At 61.2% G+C, this 22,094-nt stretch overlaps 5 protein-coding genes across 5 annotated transcripts; 3 read left to right on the top strand and 2 right to left on the bottom strand.

The window, feature by feature from the left end:
- Positions 1–128: 128 nt before the first annotated feature.
- CcaverHIS019_0210610 (uncharacterized protein) lies at positions 129–3,217 on the bottom strand (the record flags this gene model as incomplete). The annotated part of the gene is made up of 2 exons (XM_060598142.1): positions 129–474; positions 507–3,217. 2 exons carry the CDS (start codon positions 3,215–3,217, stop codon positions 129–131), a joined length of 3,057 nt encoding a protein of 1,018 aa, XP_060454965.1.
- Positions 3,218–4,323: 1,106 nt separating this feature from the next.
- CcaverHIS019_0210600 (uncharacterized protein) lies at positions 4,324–13,750 on the top strand (the record flags this gene model as incomplete). The annotated part of the gene is made up of 2 exons (XM_060598141.1): positions 4,324–4,764; positions 4,796–13,750. 2 exons carry the CDS (start codon positions 4,324–4,326, stop codon positions 13,748–13,750), a joined length of 9,396 nt encoding a protein of 3,131 aa, XP_060454964.1.
- A 3,038-nt stretch (positions 13,751–16,788) lies between these two features.
- cyp3 (uncharacterized protein) lies at positions 16,789–17,850 on the top strand (the record flags this gene model as incomplete). The annotated part of the gene is made up of 7 exons (XM_060598140.1): positions 16,789–16,882; positions 17,114–17,138; positions 17,172–17,213; positions 17,254–17,298; positions 17,477–17,499; positions 17,537–17,801; positions 17,847–17,850. 7 exons carry the CDS (start codon positions 16,789–16,791, stop codon positions 17,848–17,850), a joined length of 498 nt encoding a protein of 165 aa, XP_060454963.1.
- Positions 17,851–17,965: 115 nt separating this feature from the next.
- On the bottom strand, positions 17,966–20,257 carry MAD1 (uncharacterized protein; the record flags this gene model as incomplete). Its single annotated transcript, XM_060598139.1, has 6 exons — positions 17,966–18,010; positions 18,042–19,182; positions 19,217–19,403; positions 19,436–19,748; positions 19,788–20,014; positions 20,050–20,257. The coding sequence occupies 6 exons, from the start codon at positions 20,255–20,257 to the stop codon at positions 17,966–17,968; spliced, it is 2,121 nt and encodes a 706-aa protein (XP_060454962.1).
- Positions 20,258–20,405: 148 nt separating this feature from the next.
- On the top strand, positions 20,406–21,926 carry DYS1 (uncharacterized protein; the record flags this gene model as incomplete). The annotated part of the gene is made up of 7 exons (XM_060598138.1): positions 20,406–20,585; positions 20,656–20,882; positions 21,161–21,356; positions 21,393–21,572; positions 21,643–21,687; positions 21,730–21,810; positions 21,846–21,926. 7 exons carry the CDS (start codon positions 20,406–20,408, stop codon positions 21,924–21,926), a joined length of 990 nt encoding a protein of 329 aa, XP_060454961.1.
- Between the last annotated feature and the right edge of the window lie 168 nt (positions 21,927–22,094).

Below are 22,094 nucleotides of genomic sequence, written 5' to 3'. Positions count from 1 at the left end.
CCGATACCTCAGCAGCGTTTATAAAGTTGCCGATAGCTTGCGCCTATTCAGACATGTATGCAGCGGGAACCGTAATGAATCGTTTACAGATACATGTGGCTGCAGACAGGGATATCGATCGGCGTGGCTTATGCTGTCACGGCTACCTTGGAATCGACCTCCATTGCGTCCTTGAGGGGCGACTTGGCTGGGGACTTAGCCGGATAGACTTTCTCAATGTCCTCAAGATACGCAGGCTGGACCGGCTTTGGACGCATGATCCAGCCGTGGTATTTGGCAGGGCACAGGAGGCCGGACACGTTCTCCTCGTCGCCCTCCAAGCTTAGCGCCATCCCGTCCTCGGTCCAGTGAACTTTGCGCGGGTCAACGTCGACAGCGAGGTCCCTGCGCGTGACCCAGCCCGGCGGAGTTTCCAGCCACGTAATATCCAAGCGTGGCGAGCCGCGCTCGTTTGTGACAAGTTCCACAAAGTAGCTGCGGTCAGCAAAGTCTCACAGATCACTCACCGCTCCACGGAGTTTCCAAAGAAGAGGTCATGTGTCCAAAGGTTCGGCGTGGCATCGCCTTCGCCTGGAGGGTCGAGATACCCGGCCAGCGCGGCCGGGCTATAGTCCAGCGCGCAGAATGGGATGTCCAGCTGCACTACCTGCATATCCCGGTTCCAGTCGGCGTTGTACAAACGCGGCTTGGGCGTCTCGGTCCGGTCCTCGCTGAGTACGCCAGCGGCGGTCTCTAGGTCGAGCGGAGCTGGCGCATAGACGTTGATTGCCGCAGCCTCAAGTGCACGCTCGGCCATGGCCATCTTGCGGCGCTTGAACTGCGGAAGGCGTGCCATGGTCGGTTTGTCGACACGGACGCGCTCGACGCGCTCGACGACAATGCTAGCACCATCGTGCGAGTTGCCCCATCCACGCGTCGTCACGCCGTTACGCGCTGTAGCGGGGTAGTGCACGAGTGTTGGCACGATACGGACGGTCACATTGATGGCGTCGCTGTCGTGTGTGCTCGCTCCGCCCCATCGGAGCCACCCTGCGTGGATGAGCACGAGCCCCAGGTCCGAGTCGTCCGTGTACACGTCTGTGCCCCAGATCTTACGCTCGCCAAGGAGGGGCACGGCGTCCGCGCTCGCCTCGTCCCAACCAGGCTCACCGCGCACCTTCCACTGTGAGCCGAGGAAGGCGCCGCTGATGCGCACGACCGCCACGCCACCGAGGCAGTCCTCCATTGACAAAGCAGTCTGCGCCAGTGACCAGTTGCAACCACGGTAGACGTCGTAGCCGACTATCCGCTGGGTGACGTCAGAGCCCTTATTCTTGAGCCAGTTCTCAACAGGCGCACTTGAGACCTCGGGCCACTTCTTGACGGCAGTCGTGAGCAGCGACCAGTCGCGCACCGGCGGCTTCTTCTCCTCCTCTTTGCGTTTCTTCGCGCGACCGCCTCCTCCAGCGGTGCGGCGGGCCGCGGGAGCGGGGGCAGCGGCGGCTGCAGGCGCAGGTGCCGTTGCCTGAGCCTGCATCTGGGTAGCAGCCGCTTGCTGCTCCTCGATTTCCTGTTCCGTGCGCGGACGCTTGATGTCCCGGGACTGGTACTGGTACTCGCGCTGCTCCTGTGGCTTGTAGGTGTACGGCCGCTCAACACGTGCGGTAGCAGGTTGCGCAGATGGGCCAGGAGCTGTCGGGGGAGGCGCGGGCGCGGATGCTGTTGCAGCGGGCCGGTCGGTCTGGTGCTCGCCGGGGCGGTTGATCACTTCGATGTGCCGCGTGAACTTGGGCTCGTTGAAGGAAGACTGTTGCGTAGAGGCACCAGCCGGCGGCGGGCGAGGGCGGCCGTAAAAGTCGCTGTAGGGGAGCGACTCGGAGCGGGGTGGCTGGAAGGGTTTGGTCTGCACACCAAAACCGGAGCGACGCTCCTTCTCGCGCTCGGCACGGAGCTGCTGCTCCTCGCGCTCAATCTCGAGTTTACGCTCACGGTCGCGCTGAGCAGCACGTCCACGCTCAAGCTCGCGCTCACGGCGCTGCCTGTCGGCCAGCTCGCGTTCCCTTTCACGCTCACGATCGCGCTCCCTCTCCTTCTCGCGCTCGCGTTCCTTTTCACGCTCACGTTGTTCGCGTTCGCGTCGTTCGCGCTCCTGATTCGTGTAGGAGAACTGGTATCCCGACCCACTGCCCAGGAATCCGCTACCCAGGCCATACGAGCTGTAGGGCTGGGTGTATGCAGACGCATAGGTCGAGCTGAAGGAGGTCGAATACGGCGGGCGCTGGGAAGCGGATGTCGCAGTCGAACCTGTCGGCTTCGCACCACCAGCAGGAGCCGGCGGTTCACGTGTTTGCTGTTGTGGCGAGGTCGAGATGGACGCGGTGGACTGGACTGGAGAGCGCTGGGGAGGGTCGCGTGCGCCACCCGGAAGAGGAGGCGGTCCACCATAGAGACCACGCGCCGCTGAAGACGAGGACCCCGGGGCGGCGGGCTTGATTGGACTCGTCTGACCAAGGGACGGCAGCCCGCCCATGTCTCGCGGGTTGCTGTTGGCTGAGAGGTTGCGCTGGTGGCCACTGTGCGGCGGCTTCTCTCCGATTGGAGTGCCAACGCTCGAGGTGCTGCCGGAGCGCGCGCGACCACTTGGACCGTCGTATGGCGCTCCCAGAGGTCGGGAGCCGCCGAGCGTGGAGAACCCTGGCAGCCTCACACCGGGCCGAGAGGCGAGAGATGCGGAGGAAGGTGGCATCGTGCTGGGAGGCTTGGGAGCTGCGGATGACGCAGGCGGCGCGCCAGGGTTGGGCCGATTTGAGAGAGTGGGAGACGTCGAGAGGAGGGTACGCGAGCCGTACTGTTGTTGTTGTGTACCGGTGGGACGCCCGGGGGAGGTGTCGGGCCCAGTAGGTTTTGCTGCTGGCGGCTGGGGCGCACTATCGCGTCGCTCACGCTGCTGTTGTTCGCGTTCCCTGTCCACCTGGCGAAGGCGGTCCCTCTCAGACTGCTTGTCGTTGACGTACGAGCTAAAGCCTCCACCATAGGCCGAGGAAGCGCCCCCAAGCATGGACGGGGGACGAGCTGCACTCTGGGATGGGTTGGTGGTATTCGGGTTGAGGACCGGGTACGCCGAAGATAACCCCGACCCAGGCACGCGGCTTGCCTCATGGGCTGAGGAAGAACCGGCGGGTCCCGTGGGGCGATCGACCCCTGTACGGTCACCTCCGCCAGCCGAGTGCGACGACATGGTGCGGTGGTGGTGATGGTGATGATGGTGGTGATGGTGATGCGGTGCAGAGGGATGAGGCTGGGAAGTCGGTGTGGAGGAGGAAGCGGGTAGTGGGTCGGGCCGAGAACCTGGTGGCCCAGAGAGAGGAAAGCGTGGCGGGGCGGGGTCTGAGGAAGGTTAGAAGCGGCCTTGAGAGAGAAGGAAGCAAACACACCTCGAGCTGGTTCGCGCTGGCGAGCAGCCTTGTCCTGCTCGGCCATGGATGGGTTGGTCAGGAGGTTGGACTGCTGGAGGGTTGGATGGAATGGGATTGTCTCCTGGGGTATTAAGTGGAGGTGAACTCGGGGCTTGGTGATCGGATATGTCAATGGATGTGGCGGCGGACCGTGAGGGGTAGCTGTGAATGCGCAAGATGTGTCGAGTAACTGAAAGGAGGTGCTAGGTCGATATGGATGGTTGATATATTAAGTAGAGCAAGGAAGAGAGAGAGAGTGAAGAGGGGAAGGAAGGAGGGAGGGGGAGGGAGGGGTTGTCAAGAATGCGTCACTCATCAAAGCGCGCCAAAAGAGTGGCCGCCGTGGCTCCGTATGGTGTGGGCTTCCAGAGGCAGGGGGAGGGGGGGGGGGTTTGTCTCCTCTTTTGGCTGTAGCCGGGGCACGTAAACTGACCTGTCCCTTTTTAGTTACCCGCCCAGCTCAGCTAGCTTGGAACAAACTCAGAGTCTGTTCAGGGTATTCTGCCACCCAGGCACCTCAAACGACATCAAAATCAAATCTAGCCAATCATCATTCTGTTCCAAAACAGTTGCCGCTAATCATCAACCAAGATTGAAATCACGTGATATAGGCGCTCCACGAGGTGATTTTATGCAGCCCCCCTAGATAGGTTGTGGACATCTGTTTGTTGTTGTAGGTGGAGGAGCAAGTAGCGAAGCACATCTCGTATACTGTCCGCAATACAACATCCAACATCTACATTTCGACACATCGACCACCACACCACTCCGACACCATCATCTACTCCCGTCTTGCCAGCTTGAGCTAATTGCTCGCTCATTATACCCCCTATCCATAGCCTTGTCATCGATTTAGCGATACCTTCCCGCCAACCCGCAGCGCGCCCTCATGGTGCGAGATGTCAATCAGCCGTCACTGGTCGATTCACCACATCGACTAGGTCCACGACAGTCCGGCTCAACCTCGCACTCCAAAGCGAAGCAGCTACACCGCGGCCGCGCGAACAAGGAAAACGCGCCCGTGGCCAACCCACCCAACGACCTCCCACGCAGATTCACCGCGATCGATGCTGCATCCGGGGCCGGACGGCGCAAGTCGTCACGCGTCGCGGACGTGACGACAAACTTCGCGGTTCCCGAAGACGAGACGCGCCTTGGGGACATCGCGCCACCATCAGATCTGGCCGGACCGTCAAGCGTATTCAGCAGCGACGACATCGAGCCACCATCTAAGTCAGCGCCACACTTTGTCGGTCCTCGCGGGCTGGCCCGGTCCGGCCTAAGCGTGTCTGGGCGCGGCGGATTGCTCAAACCAGAGAGCAGCCTTCATGTGAGCTGGTAAGAGATGGCGCTGATGGTAGCTCCCCCAGCCACAACTGGTCGCGCAAACGCAATCACAAGTGCAACCGCCCGGACTGCGCACGACGCTGCATCCCACTCCGAGCGCATCGCAGGGACGAATGGAGTCCCTGGCGACGAAGCGTTCGCGCCGCGCCGCTGCTCAGCAGTCGTACCACGAGAGCGAAGACGTTGAGGACGGTGAGCCCACTCCACGCGCATCACGGAAACGGTCCAGCGACAACCAACCTGCGCCCCCGCCATCACAACGACAGCGCCCTGCACCTGGCACATCAGCTACGCCTGCGGTTTCCCGCAGGGGGAAAGTACCTGCCACTGCGCCGCAAGCTGTTATCGCCGCGGAAGCTCGCCTCCGCGCCTCCACCCCTGTCCCCCTCTCCCGTCGCCGCTCCACCGCTGTTGTGGATCTCAACCCCGCGATGCAGCAAAGAACGCAGACATGGCTCGCAGGCCTTACGCCGAAGCAGCGCGCCAGTATCCCCAAGGATGTGCACTACGGCCGTGTCGAGGCGCCGATGGACATCGAGCCTGGAGACGACCCGCTCCTCTTGGAAGAGCCTGGGGCCAAGCGACGGAGGAAGGAGCTCGAACGCCGCCGGAGCACGATCAAGAAGCGCCGCATTTTCGAGGGTCTGCCAAAACCACGGGAGAGTGCGGCCGCAGACGACACATTCGCGAACCAGATTCAGCGCCGGATTGAGCGGCAGACATGCACTGCAGGCTCGAGCCGGCTACGCAATTCGGTCGTGCGCGAGACCTCGACCGACGCCCCCGAGGTTCCCGTCGAGGCGGAGGTGCCGGAGGACGAGGACGCCCTGGCCAACTTCGACTCTCCCTTCGTACCGCGTACGCTTACCGACCTTGTCGGCCGCGGGAGGCCCAGCAGCCCACCTGTACCCCCACCAGACGAGGAGGACGAGGCCGAGGGCGTCGACTTCGGCGACGAATTCGAGTTTCTGGCCGACATGCCCTCCGACAGCGGTTCGGAGCGCGAGCTCACGCCGGGCCCAGCTGGCCCGTACCATTCACTGTCGCGCCTCTCGCCGAGCCCAGCACCGCGCAGCAGGTCCGTCCCCGATCACACGACACACTCCACTCCGCAACCCAGCCAACTTGAGGAGGACCAGACCATCCTCGCATCAGAGGGCACACGCCAGGCTGTCGCCGACGAGCTTGCGGCTCGGATAGCCCAGAACGGCGACCGCACGGCCTATCTTGAAGACGACGGCATGGCCGAGTTTGAGGAGGAACTGGATGCCGAGCTTGACGCGCGGGAAGTCTACAAGTCAGAGGAGCTTGGAGCCGCCGCTTCCTCGCCAGAAGAGGCCCAGGATCCCGAACCCGAGGACGAGCAACTTGTTGAGACTTATCGTTCTCCGTCTCCATCGGCCGCGGAGGTACCGGAGCTCGAGGAGACTTTGGTCTCCCCGCCTGCTCATGGCGTCCCACCTGTGGACTTCGCCAGCTCCCCGCCTCGCCGGCCAGTCGAGGCCGGGGATGCAGAAGAGAGTGAGGAGGACGAGGTGCCGCCTGTCGAGCCCGACGCTAACCGTGCCTCTTCTTCAGCCGAGGTCACCAACCAGGAGCCCTCACTCCTCGCAAGTGCGCCGCTCGTCTCGCCGCGACCCCCATATCCACAACCCGCGTCGCGCGTCGAAGTAGTGGATGAGCCAGTACTCGTCAACTTGCCTCCACGCCACTCCCCTCAACGGCCAGAGGTGTCGTTAGGCGACATCGACACAGAAGGTGACACCGTCATCGTCAGGACCACCGAGATCGACGTCGAGATGGAGGTGACCGTTGAGGAGGAGTTCGACTTTGAGGGCGAGACGCGCGAGGAGATCGAGCCCGTAGGCAGCTGGCTCGAGAATGGTCCCCACCACTGGGTGCCGCCTGCCCATCGCATGTTCTCGCCTCTTACCGCACTCTTCGATCCCGGGCCGTCGTCGATCTTCTCCACGAGCCCTCCACGGGGCCCGCCAGTGTCTGGCGAGTTGCTTGAGCGGGAAGCTGACACGCGAGACGAGGACATCGACCCCGAAGGGGACACGATTCTCGTCGACGAGCCTGAGGATGTTGCCCTCATGGCAGCCCAGCCCAGCTCTCTGCGTCGCTCGCCTATGCCAAGACACATCAGACCAGAGCGTAGCACGGAGGACTTTGACCCGGAGGGAGACACAAGGGAAGAGATCTACGTCGACGATACCAGGTCTGGGGAAGATCTAGATCCCGAAGGCGACATCATTGGCGACCTCGCCATATCACAGGCATCCGCTCGTGCTCACCTGCCTCCCTACCGGTCTCCAACACCTGAGGACCTCGATGCCAGTGCCTCAACTGAACGTGCCGACGAGGCAGAGGAGCCCGCAGCCCAAGCGGAGGTCGAGAAGGATGGGTCGCTGCACGACGTCGTGGCAGCTTACAACCGCACGCTTGACTCCCCATCTGCCCAGTCTCCCTTTCCACAGGCACGCGGCCCTCAATCCTCACCTCTACAAGTGTCAGCGCCCATATCCTCCCCACCAGGCGATGCTCCGCCCCAATCTTCCCCTCCTGATGATCGGGAAGCGCGGCAGGCACGCATCCAGAGGCGCGTGTTCTATGGTTCTGATGCGCCGCCCACATCCTCACAACGGCCCGAGCTAGAGGTCGACCTGGACCAGCCTGCCCGGCGGAGACGGCGGCAATTTGCAGGCTCGACGCCCGCCAAGCCCCGTCTCTCGGGAAGTTTAGAGGATATCGAGCCTCCGTCGCCTGGGCCGAGCAAGGTTCCGGCTGGCGGCTCTCCTCAAGTCTCGCCGATTGAGCCTCCTCTGCGAGCTCGTTTGCCGATGCTGCCGCATCCAGGCTCTTTGCCGCAAGCGTTGCTGGACGTACCTCCGCCACACACGCGCTCACCCATACGACAGCCAGTCACACCGCTCAAGGTGCTCACCTCCTATACAGGCCCGCCCATACCAACTTCTCCGCTTAGCTCACCTGTGCGCGGATCCCCAAGCGCGCCTCCACCCCCCAGCGCCTCTCCCGCCGTCTCCTTCCCAGCGAAGGGCAAGGGACGCGCCGAGCCCTTTCCAGCCCGCTCACAGGCTTCGCCTGCCCGCGTTCTCACGTACGCTGAAGGCGCACGCAAGCACTTCGAGGACCGCCCAACCCCCGAGCCGTCCTTTCCCAGCTCGTCGCGTGCCGCCACACCCGCCTCGCGCACATCAACTCCAGAACGCAACTCGCCCCTCAAAGAGGCTCTGCACACCTCGCAGACGCCTGGAATGGAGCTCCTCCGTGTCCGTACACCTCGGAGCATGACGCGCGACTTATACGCGAGAGCGCCGGATTCTCCGTCAATGGGCCCGTCTAGACTGCGTGGCCCGTCTGCACCGACGGGGACAACCGAGCTGCACACGTCGCCTGTTAAGGCCCCGTCTCCACGGAGACCATCCCAAGTCCCACCTCAAGAGGCGCGGCAACCCTCCCCGTCCCCGCCGCCCCAAGAGGACATTTCAGGGGACCCGTCGCGTGACGCCCACGCCTCAGCACGGGACGACACGATGGAGGGACCCACCCTCGACGGCGACAGCGACGCGTGGGGCGACGACACAATGGACATCACGCAGGAGATGGACAACAGTTTAGGCGGATACCGGTACGACGGGGCGGAGTGGGACGTGACACGCATCGACCGGCGCAAGCGTCGCGAACGTAGTGAGCGCCTGCCCAGCGTCTCCGACGAGGAAGAGGAAGAGGACGAGCGTCCGCGGCCACCCGTGGTGCGTGTCACTCCTGCACTTGAGGACGAGGACGAGGACGAGTGTGTGTCCATTGCGGAACATGCCCGCGATGCAACACCTCGAGCTGAGCAGGGGGCGAGCCCACACCTCATGCCGCAGCCTGAGTGGACGAGCCTCATGCCCAGGCAGCGTACGCGCTCCCAGTCAGCGCAGGCGTATCTTACACCGCAACCAGCGCCTCGCTCTCCGTCAGCCCAGGTTACGCCAACGCAGCCCGCGCCCCGCTCCCTGTCGGCACAACTCACGTCGACGCGTCCGATGCGCAGGTCCCAGGCATCGCCGCATCTCACTCCGATGCAGCCGTCACGTTCGCATGCCTCCTCCCAGCACCTCCAGCCAAGGCAGGATGTTCGGTCGCCAAGTAGGGTTCACCTCACGTCGCACCGTGCTGCGTCGGAGCGCGCACCCTCCCTCATGCAGGGCAGCCCCGGCTCCGGGCTTGGGACACCAGCTAGGGACCGTCTCTGGGCTCAGCCATCCCCTTCACCTGCTGCGCGGACGCCGACACAGGTCTCTCCCGGTGATGCACGTGCTTCGTCCGTCGCCTCAGAAGCGGAGCGCACTCTGCGACCTCCCCAGACATCGCCGCAGCTACCGGCCAGTCCTGAACCTAGACACAACGTCTTCATCGAGGACATTGAGGACCAGGATGTGCTCAGCCTTTCACGCCGGCGCACTCGCACCTCGTCTGTCTCGGTACCATCGCCTCGTCGTTCGCCAAGGCTTTCGCGTGCACCCTCGGTAGCTGAAGATCGAGCGGCGCGGAACAGTCGTTCTCTGTCAGCCGCCGTGGAGACTTCATCGCCCCGTCGCTCTGTTGTCGAGGAGGCTCCATCGCCCTACCACTCCACTCGCCTCTCGCGTGCTGCGACTCCTGTCGAAGCTCAGTCTGTTGAGGCAGTTCCATCACTGCGCCGCTTTACCCGCCTCTCGCGCACTACGACTCCCATAGAAGCCCAGCCGGCGCCACGCCACGTGCCCACTCCGTTCACAGCGACCCAGGCCGCCTCTCAGCCATCTCCTCGTGCCAACGAATGGCCTCGTCTGGGTCCCGCCCGCCAGAAATGGGCGCACGAGGTCGACGCCGCGCTCCCTCCACCAGTGAAAGAGCGGCAGACTCAGCCCGAGTCAGAGCACCCTCGCGTCAACGCTGAGCCAAGTCGCCAACCTCTCGCTCCTGTCACCGAGCCGAAGCGCGAACCTCTCCCTCTTGTGGCCGGTCCAAGCAAAGCTCCGGCTCCTGACGCTGGACCAAGCCGCCAACCTCACGTCACCGTCGCCCAAAGTCAGCGCCGCGTGCGCGAGCGTTACCACGTCCCCGAGCACTGCAAGGAGGAGGAGTCTATCACCTTCGTCGTGCGTGAGCGCGTCGTTGACGTCACTCGGGTCAAGGATGAGAGCGACGAGGAGGAGGAGCACAACGTCATCGAGATCGAGGATAGTAGAGACGACGGCTCCAATGACCGCGTGAAGGAGGAGCACGTCCAGGAAGAACACCGCGAGGAACACTTCGAGGAGCAGCAGGAGAAGGATCCCATCGAGCAGTACCTTCCCGTCGAACACCGCCTTCCGGAAACCGACCCGTATCCCGAAGAGGAGGATCACCTTCCACCCATGGACGGGAGCGAGGGGATGGCGTACGAGGAGGAAGAGGACTCCCGCATGACATATGGAGAAGAAGACGACACGAGGATGGACGAGCGGATGGACGACTCACTCGACAGCGAGGAGCGCGCTGGTGTCCTGCACAAGTACCTGCACATGGACGAGCCGCCCGAGGACGATAACTCGCGCATGGAGTACGAAGACCTCGAAGGCAGCGATAAAGAGAACGAGCCGTTCACCGAGCTCATCGCCATCCCGATGGACGAGCACTGCGGGTCAACAGACGCGAGCGGGGATGTCGGAGAGCACGAACGCGACACCGGGTACGAACACGACGCGGAACGGGGCCATCAGTACGAGAATAAACGCCAGGCTGAGCACGATCACGACGCCGACTACCAGCACGACGCCGAACAAGAGCACGAGCACCAGTACGAGGGCGATCATGAGGGCGAGCACGAGCACGAGTATGAGGAAAATTACGAGCACGAGGCCAATGGTATCCCTCAAGCCGGTAACGAGGTTCCGTGCGCAACCACACCTCGTCCCGTGTCTCGTGCCTCGTCTGTGCAGCGCACTCCAGTCGCGCTCCCGCAGCGCCAGATTCCAGGTTCACGCTCATCGGCGCCATCGCCTGGCACTCCACTCGGACGTGCTCCAAGCCATCCTCACACGCCAAGCCAAGCTCCGAAGCCGTCTGGCCACGCCCGCACTCCTCAAGTTGGCTACGATGGCACTCCTTCCGCCACCTCAGGTAGCCGTGCTCCAACCCAAGCCCGCACGCCGTCTGGTAACCTCAGTGCTCCTGGCCATCGCGCTCTTGACCACAACCGCACTCTGTCAGGCACTCCGGGTAGCAGAGCTCCAAGCCAACCCCGCACACCGTCTGGTAATGCTCGTGCATCAAGCCGATCGCGCACGCCGTCCGGAGGCACCCGCAACCCTACTCGCCTCGACCGCACTCCCTCCGGCCAAGGTCGCACCTCGTTCATCCGCTCGCCAACAGTCACCTTCAACCTCGAACCCCAGTTTTCGTTTGGGACTATCGAACCGGTCCTCGAACCGGTCCTCAACCTCGACGCTCTCGGTCTCCTCGATGCCGCAGCCACAGCACTGGATCTCCTCCGCGAGATTACGTCTCCAGAAGCAGCCGGTCCAACCCAGTCCACAACACCAAGGGTGCCACCACCGGCCTTGCGTTCTGGATCCGACGCGTCCATCTCCAGCACCCCGTTACAGCCTCCTCCTGCTTTTAGAGGCCAATCAATCACGCCGGGCATCCCCCAGGGTCCGCTGTGCCCTCCGGCGTCAACGACTCCTCAGGTTCCACCCCCGCGCCGTCTGTACACTGAACAGGCGCCGGAACGAGCGCAGCAGTCTACATCCCAGCCTGCTCTCCAGCCTGCACTCCAACCTGCGGCCCAGCCTCCGGCCCAGCGCCGTGCACCCCAGCTTGCGACCAAGTCTGTACCTCAGTCTACGTACCACCCTGCAGCCCAACCGGCATCCAAATCTGCAATCCAGCCTGCACCCCAAACCACGTCGCAACGGCCTGAGCCGCAGGAGCGCCGCATACTCTTTGGTGTCGCCGAGGCTGGGCCTGGGCCGTCATCACAGCGCACCCGCGATGCGTCTGAACGCACGGCTTGCTTCGAAACTCGCGCATTTGACCAGGCCCAGAGGCACGGCCCGCCTGCCGGGACTAAAAACCGCTTCCCGCCTGCTGAGCCTCACAGCGAGCCTCGCCGCGAGCCTCAGCGCAACGAGCTCCTCCACGAGTCTCAGCGCAACCAACCTCGCCGAGTGTCCCAGACATACCGGCCCGCGCAGCCGTCCCGCCTCTCGCACCTTGTGTTGCCTTCGGCCGAGTCGACCCCAGAGCCTCGTCGTAGCCTTCAGGAATCACGCAGCCTGCGTGAGAGCACCCCCCGTAGCTTGCACGACGAGCTGGAGCACACTCGGCGCTCAGACTCTGGGCCGAGCCAGCGGAATCTGCCCTTCGGCTCCGTCCAACCCGACGTGGTGGAGAAAGAGCAGTACGAGGATGCTGCTCAGCATACTCCAGGCCGTGCCGACACGCGCCACGACTCGCGTCACTTTGACAGCCCCGCACGCCCGGTGCCGGGCGGGTGGGCCGAGCCGCCGCGCACGTTACCACGCTCCCCACACACATTACCCCGTTCCTCGCTCACATTACCGCCTTCACCACGCCGTGTGGACCATGGCCCTCGGCCGTGGACAATTTCGGACTGGCGCCGCCTCGAGAAGTTCTACAACGAGGAGCGCTCGCGTGCCGTGACATGGACGCCCTTCACCCGCTCGCGGCAGTGGAGCGTCGGCCGCGTCGTGGACAACTTCATCATTCGCCTGCGGATCGAGGAGCGCGAACTCGTGGGCGAGTGGTCACGTGAGGACCTCGAAATCCGTGTGCGTGCACTCGACGACAAGGCGGAGGATCGCGAGCGCAGTCGCATGCTGCGTCGCAGCCAACTCGGTGATCGCACTCTGCGGGTGCAAGCCCAGGAACCGCCCTCGACCCTCCGCAGAGTTGTGGACTGGGCCATTGGTCTGTCAACCAGCGCACCCGCGCCCGCGCCGCGACGAGCACCGCGCCAGCGCGAGCGCAACGACCCCGAGATGGGTTTTCTCCACCGCAAGGACGAGAGCTTCGATCCGGACGTCACGATGGCACCTACGCCGTCGCAGCCGCGTATGTGCCAGGGTACGCGATGGGAACCGCAGCGAGACCGGAATTCCAAGCGAAACGAGGAGGATGAACGTGAGCAAGTCACCGAGCACCGCCAACGAGAGCAGGACGCGCCCGCGCGTGAGCGCAGCCAGGCGCTCAACCGCTCTCCGCGCGCTCGGCACCACCCACGCGACCTGGTCAACATCGATCGCGCGGTGTCCGAGCACCGTCGCAGGTCCGCCCATGATAATGGCGAACCCCTCTATCCTGACTCAACTTATGACAACTACGCTGAGGACCGCTCGCCTTCTCCACAGCCCACCGAGATCGAGGACGATGAATACCGGTACAACGCCGCCTCGCCGAGCCTTTACAACAACCTCTACCCGCCACTGCCCGAGCGCTCTGCCGCGCTCGCACAAGCCGTCCGCCCACGCGTGATAGAGGGATCGCCGCGGCCCGCCGCACGCTCGCGCTCCGTCATCCTCCCAACATCGCCCCTCACCGACCTGAGGCAGAGCACACGCGCCCTACCCAATGTGGCTCAGGCCGCGAACGCATTCACAGCCCACGCCTCCGCCGACCTGAGCTACGAGAGCGAACGGCGCGCCCGCGAGCGCAACAACATCGCGGGCTTACGCCGCGTGCGGTCGATAGTCGAGCAGATCCGGGACGCTGGACACGATATCTCGGACGAGAGGTTCGAGAGCTTCCGCGCATTCAACGGAGAGCTGCATGCCAGTGTGAGCGCTTTGGGGCGGACCACGTCTGGTTCTGCCCGCGAGCGGAACGTGTCGGGCGCGTCTTCGACAGGTCAGGGAAGCAGAGAAGCTGCGGGAAGTGGGGAGAGAAGAAGTCCCCTGAGGTTGAGGAGGTAGAGGAGGATGAGAAGACCAGGCGTCATGCAATACCATGGTGCCATAATCATGCATGTCACTTGTCATTGCTACTACTGTACACTATACTGGAGCGTTTGGGCCCGGACCGCCTGGGACCGGCACTAACGCAACGTTGGACCAAGGCGGACGCGTTTGTCGGGCAGGGAGATGGAAGGCTCGGGGGGCGGGGGCCTCCAGGACGTTGGCCTGTTGTGAGCATCGCTGAGATGAGCACAGGTCGAGAGCTTTGAGCCTATGCCTTGGGTATCAAGTCTGAAAGCCGACCTTCTCTTCTTGTGCCAGCGGTCGATGCACAGGTCTGCCAATCTGCCGACAGTAAATTGACAATGATAACTACCTGAAAAATCCATCTACCTCGTTCCATCCGCGCCATCCGTTCCATTGAACAAGCCATACTCCTAGCGAGTCGTCTCAGACACCAACTGGCCCAAAGCAGGTCTGATGCGACACTGCCGGCCCCAAGCAATTGTTTCATTACCACCCTACGAACGTTCTTTTTAACTGTTTGGTGCCGTCTTCAGCACAAGGCCTTGGTAGGCAACCATGAAATCATGCAATCATGTTGTCTAGCAACGGAGACGGATAATGGAAAGTGACGGGCCGTTGAAGGTATGTTTTGATATCTCGCAAAGTCATTGGTTGGGCGTTACAGGGTCCACACCTTGGCCAGCACTCTTGGCTTTGACGAGCAGGAGAACATGGTGTTGCAAAGATACTGGACAGGAGTATGACGGCCGGTGAAGGAGGGCGTAGAGTGGTAAGCTTGGATAGCAGGTGGTTGGTTTGGTTGGACACAGGCTCTTGATAAGAGGAGACCGAATAGAGGTCTGCATAGTTGCTAAGGGGTGTATGCATCTCCCATGCTTGCGTATTTGGATGGGCATGGTTGGCCGCGAGAATGAGGGGCAAGGCGGCCGTCTGGAAAGGTGTGCGACGTGTGGTGTGCGTGGTGGGTGACAGTTGTCGTTCAGCTTAGAGCTCCAAGGATAGCGTCGAGCGAGGACAGCACGCACCTTAGGAACCCAAAGCGTTGATAAAGGCCCTTGTACAGGCATCGGGCTGCGTACGTGGCGTATATGTAGGAATGGTGTTGAGGGTGCAAGATGGGACACATGGATCAAGCAACCCATTCACTCTCGCCCACAACAATACCCACCCCCGATACCAATACACCAACAGCATACCCATTCATAATACGATAACCAAGCATACCCGCACTCACACGCGATACCAAGCATACGACCCACTATCCACTGCTTACAACCACACCACAACCCGGATACGGAACTGAGCCGAGCTGAGCAAGTCTGGTCAACGGTAACCTACTGAGGGCCTGCCAACCTCGGCAGCGTCCAACGTAAGTAACTACAGCGCCAGAATCAATCAAAGACTCTATCCCACAACCAATGTCATGGACCATCGGCGTACGATCGGCGACGCATGAAAAAGAAGTTAAAATGCTCTAAAATGCGGTCAAGAGTAGGATTGGGCTTCATGAGGTGGCGAGTGCAGAAGCTAGGATTGCGGTGAGAGAGCAAGTATCGGTATTCTTGGTCTCTTGGCCGACTACTCTTCCTCTCCTGGGGCACCCCTCCTCTCGGGTTGCGCTCACCGTCCTCTTGGCCGCCACTTCTCTGGGTATGTTCTAAGCCCACTTGTCCCGCCTGCGGTAAACCTCGGCCCTGCCCCTCTCGTTCGCCCATGGCGTGCATGCGCCACCATTTGGGCAGTATGGTGTTGGACGCAACTCATGTTTCACTTCAATATGGATCGAATTCCACGTCCTCGCATGTGATTTAGGTTGGTCGCGCCACGGGAGCCACAACACCGAGCATGAACTCGCCCCATGCATGGGACGAGTTCCATGTCAATAGATTCGTGGAGGGGATAGAGGGCGGGTGTCGTGGATAGATGGTATTCACCGATAGTCCGTTTGCTCGAGACCGGCGGAAGGTGGATATAGTTCCAATGTAGTCGTATTGACTTGGTGACAAGGTGATACATACATGTACGTTGGAGGCATGCTGAAATAGCGAACAGCTATTTAAAGTACTGTATGTCACGTGACTGTTACTCCGACGGCTCGTTTCTGACATACGAGTTGTCGTTGCTTACTGCGAGGTTCGTCACTACGAACGATGGTCGGTGAGCTAGTGTCAACGAGTAGTTAAGATGTATGGCGGTATTCGGTACGTCACTGCACCTGGTCATCTTCCCAACCCGGGAGACAGGGTGGCATGGTGTCGATGTCGGTGTCGGGGGGTGGAACCGGATGAAAGGTGGATCGGTTGCCTGGTCGGAGGACGGAGGGCTGGGAGGTGTGGTTCGAGGATGGCGAGAAAACGGTGGCGAAGGTTGGGGTGGCTGACTGCTGTGAATGTTGGACCAAGCACTGGGATTAGCTTGTGAAGTACACGGGTTGATGTTTGGGTGTGGTTTGTGGTGAAGAATGAGCAAGGACGGGGGGAGTACCGCCTTTTGAGTCTCCAAGAAGCGCCAGGACATGTGGGTACGCTGCTGGTATGACCGGTATAGCCTGTATCAGATCTTGGCGCCGATGGCTCTAGGGTTGGATACTGGGATGAGAGCGTGCGGGCCCCAGTGTGTTAACTGAATACAAACCGATTCAAATAATGGTAACTGCTTTGCTTCCATGCAATTGCATTTCCGGATTTTAACAGGTGTAACAGAACAGGAGCATGGCGGCGGGTTGTTGAACGCAGATGCGATTGCGAGATGTGGTTTAATGCATTTCCTGCATTTCCTGCATTTCTTGATGCATCGTTGTTGCACCTTCCATCGTTACGCAATCGCCACAAGGTTATCAGTCAAGGAAGATGCAGACGTTAACCACTGTTAAACCTGCTACTTAGTGGTGTCGATGAGGACGGAGATTAGGGGAGCTCATTAGCAAGTAAGTAACGAGAGGGAATGCTCCCGCTAATGTCAGAGAGTCAACAACCTCCACCCTCTATGCTCGCCAACTCTCTTCTCCTCACTCTCCATTGCTCATCAACATGGCTCCTGTCGACGCACCAGAAGGCGTCATTCGCCCCATCGTCTTCTTCGATGTCAACATCGGGGATCACTCTGCTGGGCGTATCAAGATAGGTGCGTACACTGCTTCTTTGAACCTCTGAAGCACCTTCCTCCTTGCCGTCGTCGGCGTTTTTGTTCCTTCATGCCCACAGCAACAACTGTACGCGATTGTGCCGAGCTCGCCGCCGCCGCCAGCGCCGGCCTAAGTTTAGGAGCTGCCATGTATCCGGCCACCTTCCTCCCTCTTGCTCCCTCTCAACTCACTACGTCTCGCTCCAACCGGCATCCCCAGCTAACATACAGAGCTGTTCAGCGACATCACGCCTAAGTGAATCACCATCTTTTCTATAACTGACGAAAGAACTGCGGAGAACTTCCGGCAGCTGTGTACAGGCGAGCATAGGTGCGTCCGCTGCCAGTGCCTGTCGGGTGGCTGACAGCAGGGTCAACTCTGTGCCGCAGGGCTACAAGAACGCGACGTTTCATCGGTGAGCTTCTGTAATAGGAAACCAGCTGACATCCCCAGAGTGTGAGTTCATCGTCGTCCAGATCCGAGATTTGTTTGGCCGCGGCGTTTAGCCTCCGTCTTCAAGGCGGCAGAACAGCCTAGTGACTCGGGTTAACGCATCGCCTCCTGTCATCATCGTCCCCGTTTGCTCACGCTAGGATCCCACAGTTCATGATCCAAGGTGAGGATTGGTGGTTAGAGAAAGGTGCTGACTCTAGGCGGCGACTTCATCCGTCACGACGGCACTGGCACGTTCTCAATCTACGGTGCGCAGTTCGAGGACGAGAATTTCACGATCAAGCACACCGGGCCGGGTCTGCTGTCGATGGCCAACTCTGGGCCAGGGACGAATGGGTGCCAGTTCTTTATCACGACTGCACCTGCCGAGTTCCTCGACGGCAAGCACTGCGTGTTCGGGCGAGTCATCGACGGGCTGCTCACCGTGCGCAAGATCGAGAACGTCCCCACCGGGACGCAGAACAAGTGAGCTCTGGGACCCCGAGTTCGAGAGCTGACATGAGGCCCAAGATGACCGTCCGAATCACCGAGTGCGGCGAGATGTAGAGTCCTGTGTGTGCCAGTATGCATTATAAATACAGTAATTGCTTCTACTGCCCTGTCTACAGCCTCCAACTCTCCAGTTCCGCCTACTGCTCGACACCCAGGCCGACATAGCCAGCTGCACGCCCAAACTGCTGTCAGCATGACCAACACTACACTCACCGTCGTCTTCTCGAACATCTCGGTGGTCACCTGTGCGAGGAAACCCGGAATACTCTGCCGCTCGACGACCCAGAACTGGTGAGCCTCCTCGAGACCGCGCTTCATCGCACCGCTCATGTGCATGGTGCCGAAGTGGCCTTCGTCAGACGTAAACTTGAGAGTGAGGCCCATCTTGCCCTTGGGAGCGTACATGGACGTGAGGCGTAGCTCGCCGCCGTTCTCCTCGAACTTGATGCGCCACCCGAGGAGCGAATACACGGCCTCCAGGAACTCGCGACTTTTGAGGCCGAAGATCTCTTTAAGGCGCAGTAGACGCTTCTCGTGGGCGGCGGCAGCCGCATCGCGCTCCTTCTCCAGGCGGTCGTAACTTGCGCGCGGGACAAGGCCCGTCCCGCCCTCGGATGGGGCAATGTCCAGCTCCTTGAGGCGGGTAAGAAGTGCAGCATTCTCGGTTTGCAGGTCGTCTAGCTGCGCGCGGCGCACGGCATGGACCCGTGCGGCGGGATTGTCGCGCAGCTCGAGGACGCGCTCCCGCTCGGTATTGTACTCGCCGCTCGCGACACGGCGCATCAGCTCAGCAATGTCGGCGTCGAGAGCCGTGTTGGCCTTGGTGAGCTCCTCAACCGTGGCGGCCAACTCGGCCCTCTCGCTCTCGAGTTTGGACACGCGTGCCTCCGCTTCCTCGAATGCAGAAGCCTTGACCAAACCCGCACCGCGCGCAACGCGGGCCTCCACCTCCGCAGCCTCATCCTGAAACGCGTCCAGCGCGCCCTTGTACTCCGCAACGGCTGCTTCGAGAGCCCGCATTTTGTTACCCCATGGCCCCTCGCCACCAGGGCCCAAGCGCGCCGCCTCAAGCTCACGTTTGAGGCCCTCCACTCGCGCCTCGGCGTACCGCTGGCCCTCGGAAGCGTTGCGCTGCGCACGCTCGAGACTGTGCACGCGTCCCTTCAACTCAAGGATGGCCGCGATGCTGTCGTCCGAGAGCTGAGCCGTGCGTCGCCGCGAGTCGTCCAACTCGGCGTTGGTCGATTCATACTTCGCAGCGAGCTCCTGGTACAGCTCGTCCTTGGCAGCAAGCTGCACCTGCAACTGTGTGACCTCGTCGGATGATGCGCCCTTGAACGTCTGTGTTAAGGAGCTGGCGTCAGTTGTCAAGCTAGTAGGAAACTCACTCCCGCTCGTGCCGCAGCCGGATCACTTCGTCCTCGAGTGCCTGCACCTGTCGGCGCAACTTGGCCTTGTCCTCGACGACTTGCCTCTCGCGCCCCTCAGCGTCCTTCTTCCACCGACGCAGGTCGAACACCTCGCCTTGCAGTTGGTCGATCTTGCTCTGCTGCGACTGGAGTGAGACAGATTGTCCTATAATCAGCGTCGCCGTAATGGCCACTCACTCCTATTCTCGTTTGGCATCCCGTCATCTGCCCTCCCCGGTGACCGGTCACGCTTCGCATCCACCTTGCGCCGGAGCACTTCGACTTCGATCGCCAGGTGCTGCGACCGCTGCTCATACTTATGCAGCTTGTCGCGCTCGCTTTCGAGCTCCTTGATCCGCCCCGTGTATAGCACCTCCTTCTCCCGCAGGTCGCGCTGTACGCGGTTGTAGCTTCTCCGGAGGTTGGCGATATTCGAGTCCTGCTCCTCAAACACAGCCGAAACCTTGTTCGCTTGGGAGCGGTACTTGCTCAGCTTCGCATCGTACTCGGCCTGGTGTTAAAGGCGATTGCCGGGTACCGCTGGGCTCACCTTCTCCGCAGTCCAAGACCGCACCTGCTCGTCGATGTCGTTCTTCCTCCGCGTCTCGGATTCGTAGAGCTGGTGCCGCTCGTTCTCAAGGCGCGCATTCTCGGCGCGCAGCTCCGCAGCGATTCTGTCCTTGTCGGCCACCTGTTGCTCGAGCTCGAGAACGCGGCGTTCGAGCGTTGTCGTGCGTAGCTGCGAAGACGCGAGGCTCTTGCGGACAGACGCCGTGTCTGCCGTCAGCTATCTGGACAACAAGACAACTCACCGTCTCGCATGCCTGCGTCCGCAGCGCCGCGCTTGCCGAGCGTCGAGGAAGTGAGAGGTGTCCGAAGAGTCGAGGAGGTCAGCGGCGTACGCGCTGCTGGTCGAGTGGTAGAGTTGCGCGGTATACCGCTGGTGTAGCGGGACGAGCCCTCGCGCCTGTCCATGTTGATGTTGATGTGATTGTTGTTGTTGCGACGTTGAGCCATCATCTTGATTGTATCCGACATCTGACGTCTGGCGATGGCGGAACCAATTCCGCGTGGTCATCTCCCACCTCCACCCAGCTGGCGCCGGTATGCCCAAGATTTCTGAAGACAGTATTGAGAACTCTCCTGCATTGCCTCATCGACAATCATCATGCCTGACGCCCACGCCAGCGTACTCACGCCCTCCGAAGCCATTCCCGAGAATGCGGTCCACGTCAAGGGTCCCGATCTCAGCAAGCCCATCGACCTCGTGTCCCTCCTCAAGAGCTACGAGACCATCGGCTTCCAGGCGACGGGGCTTGCCCGCGCGATCGAGATCATCGAGGAGATGGTGCGTTGCAATTGGAGTGGGCTGGAGGCCGCTCGTACTTCCTGAGCAAGCTTGATTAAGCTGACGACAGCGCGAGCAGCGCGAGAACACCGAGCAGCCGCTCACCCTGTTCCTCGGCTACACGTCCAACCTCATCTCGTCTGGCCTGCGCGAGATCATCCTCTTCCTGGCTAAGAACAAGCTTGTTGATGCTCTCGTAACGACTGCTGGTGGCGTCGAGGAGGACTTTGTCAAGTGCCTCGGGTCCACGATCCTCGGCAACTTCCACCTGCGTGGTGCTGACTTGCGAAAGAAGGGGTAAGTGCTTGTGCGGGGAAGCTGGGGGCGTTCGGGACGTGGAGGAAGGCTGTGTGTATTCGAGCATTCCTGTCAGTGTTCGTCTCCTTCGACAACGTCACCTCGCACGGGCAGCGATACTGGCCACAGTTTCGTGCGTCACTCTCGCTTTAGATGCCGAGCCCGAGTCCTTCCCTCGGGAAATGTGAGCGGGTGGGACACGGATGACCCTCCTTATCCATCACCACCGCTTCTTCCTTCACGGGCTTCATGTCGCACAATGTTCTCGCTCACACCAGCCTCAACCGCATTGGCAATCTCCTGGTGCCCAACTCGAACTACTGCGCGTTCGAGGACTGGATCATGCCGATCCTCGACCAGATGGTCGCGGAGCAGGAGGGCCCCGAAAAGACCAAGTGGACGCCGAGCACTGTCATCAATCGCTTGGGCAAGGAGATCAACAACGAGGAGAGCGTCTACTACTGGTGCTGGAAGGTGAGCTTAATTCACGGTGATAGTAGTTGACAGCAGAACGACATCCCTGTGTTCTGCCCTGCGCTAACCGACGGTTCCCTCGGTGACATGATGTACTTCCACACGTACAAGGCGGACCCGGCGCCGCTGAATCTCGACATTGTCGGTGACATCCGCAAACTGAACGACATGAGCATTAAGGCCAAGCAGGCGGGCATGATCGTCCTGGGTGGTGGCGTATGCAAGCACCAGATCGCGAACGCGATGCTCTTCGTGCGCAATACAATGGACGTTGGCTGACTTGCAGAGGAACGGCGCCGACTACGCCGTGTATATCAACACAGGGCAGGAGGTGAGTCTTGCAGGCACGTGCGAACGACAGGCTGACCGCAAGTACGACGGGTCGGACTCGGGCGCGCGACCGGACGAAGCTGTCTCGTGGGGCAAGATTCGCGCGAACGCGCAGAGCGTCAAGGTAGCTTGGATAGTCCTATTGGCAGCTAACGGCAGGTCTATGCTGACGCGACGCTTGTGTTCCCGCTCATCGTCGCGTCGACGTTTGGCAAGGCACACTGGGAGGCGAACAAGTAGTATCCCTGTTTCAGCATCGTTGTATACCATGCATCTGTACTACCCAGAGATCTCATGCATTGCTTGGAAGACGAGTTTGGAGTGGAGTTTATTGGGGCCTTTGGAATGCGTGACGCGTGCCCTGGACCTTCTCACGCCGAGACGCGATGGGCCGAGTAGCGATGCGGC

Source organism: Cutaneotrichosporon cavernicola, assembly GCF_030864355.1.
Source record: "Cutaneotrichosporon cavernicola HIS019 DNA, chromosome: 2".
Taxonomy (NCBI): domain Eukaryota; kingdom Fungi; phylum Basidiomycota; class Tremellomycetes; order Trichosporonales; family Trichosporonaceae; genus Cutaneotrichosporon; species Cutaneotrichosporon cavernicola.
This window is presented reverse-complemented; position numbering and strand designations above follow the sequence as displayed.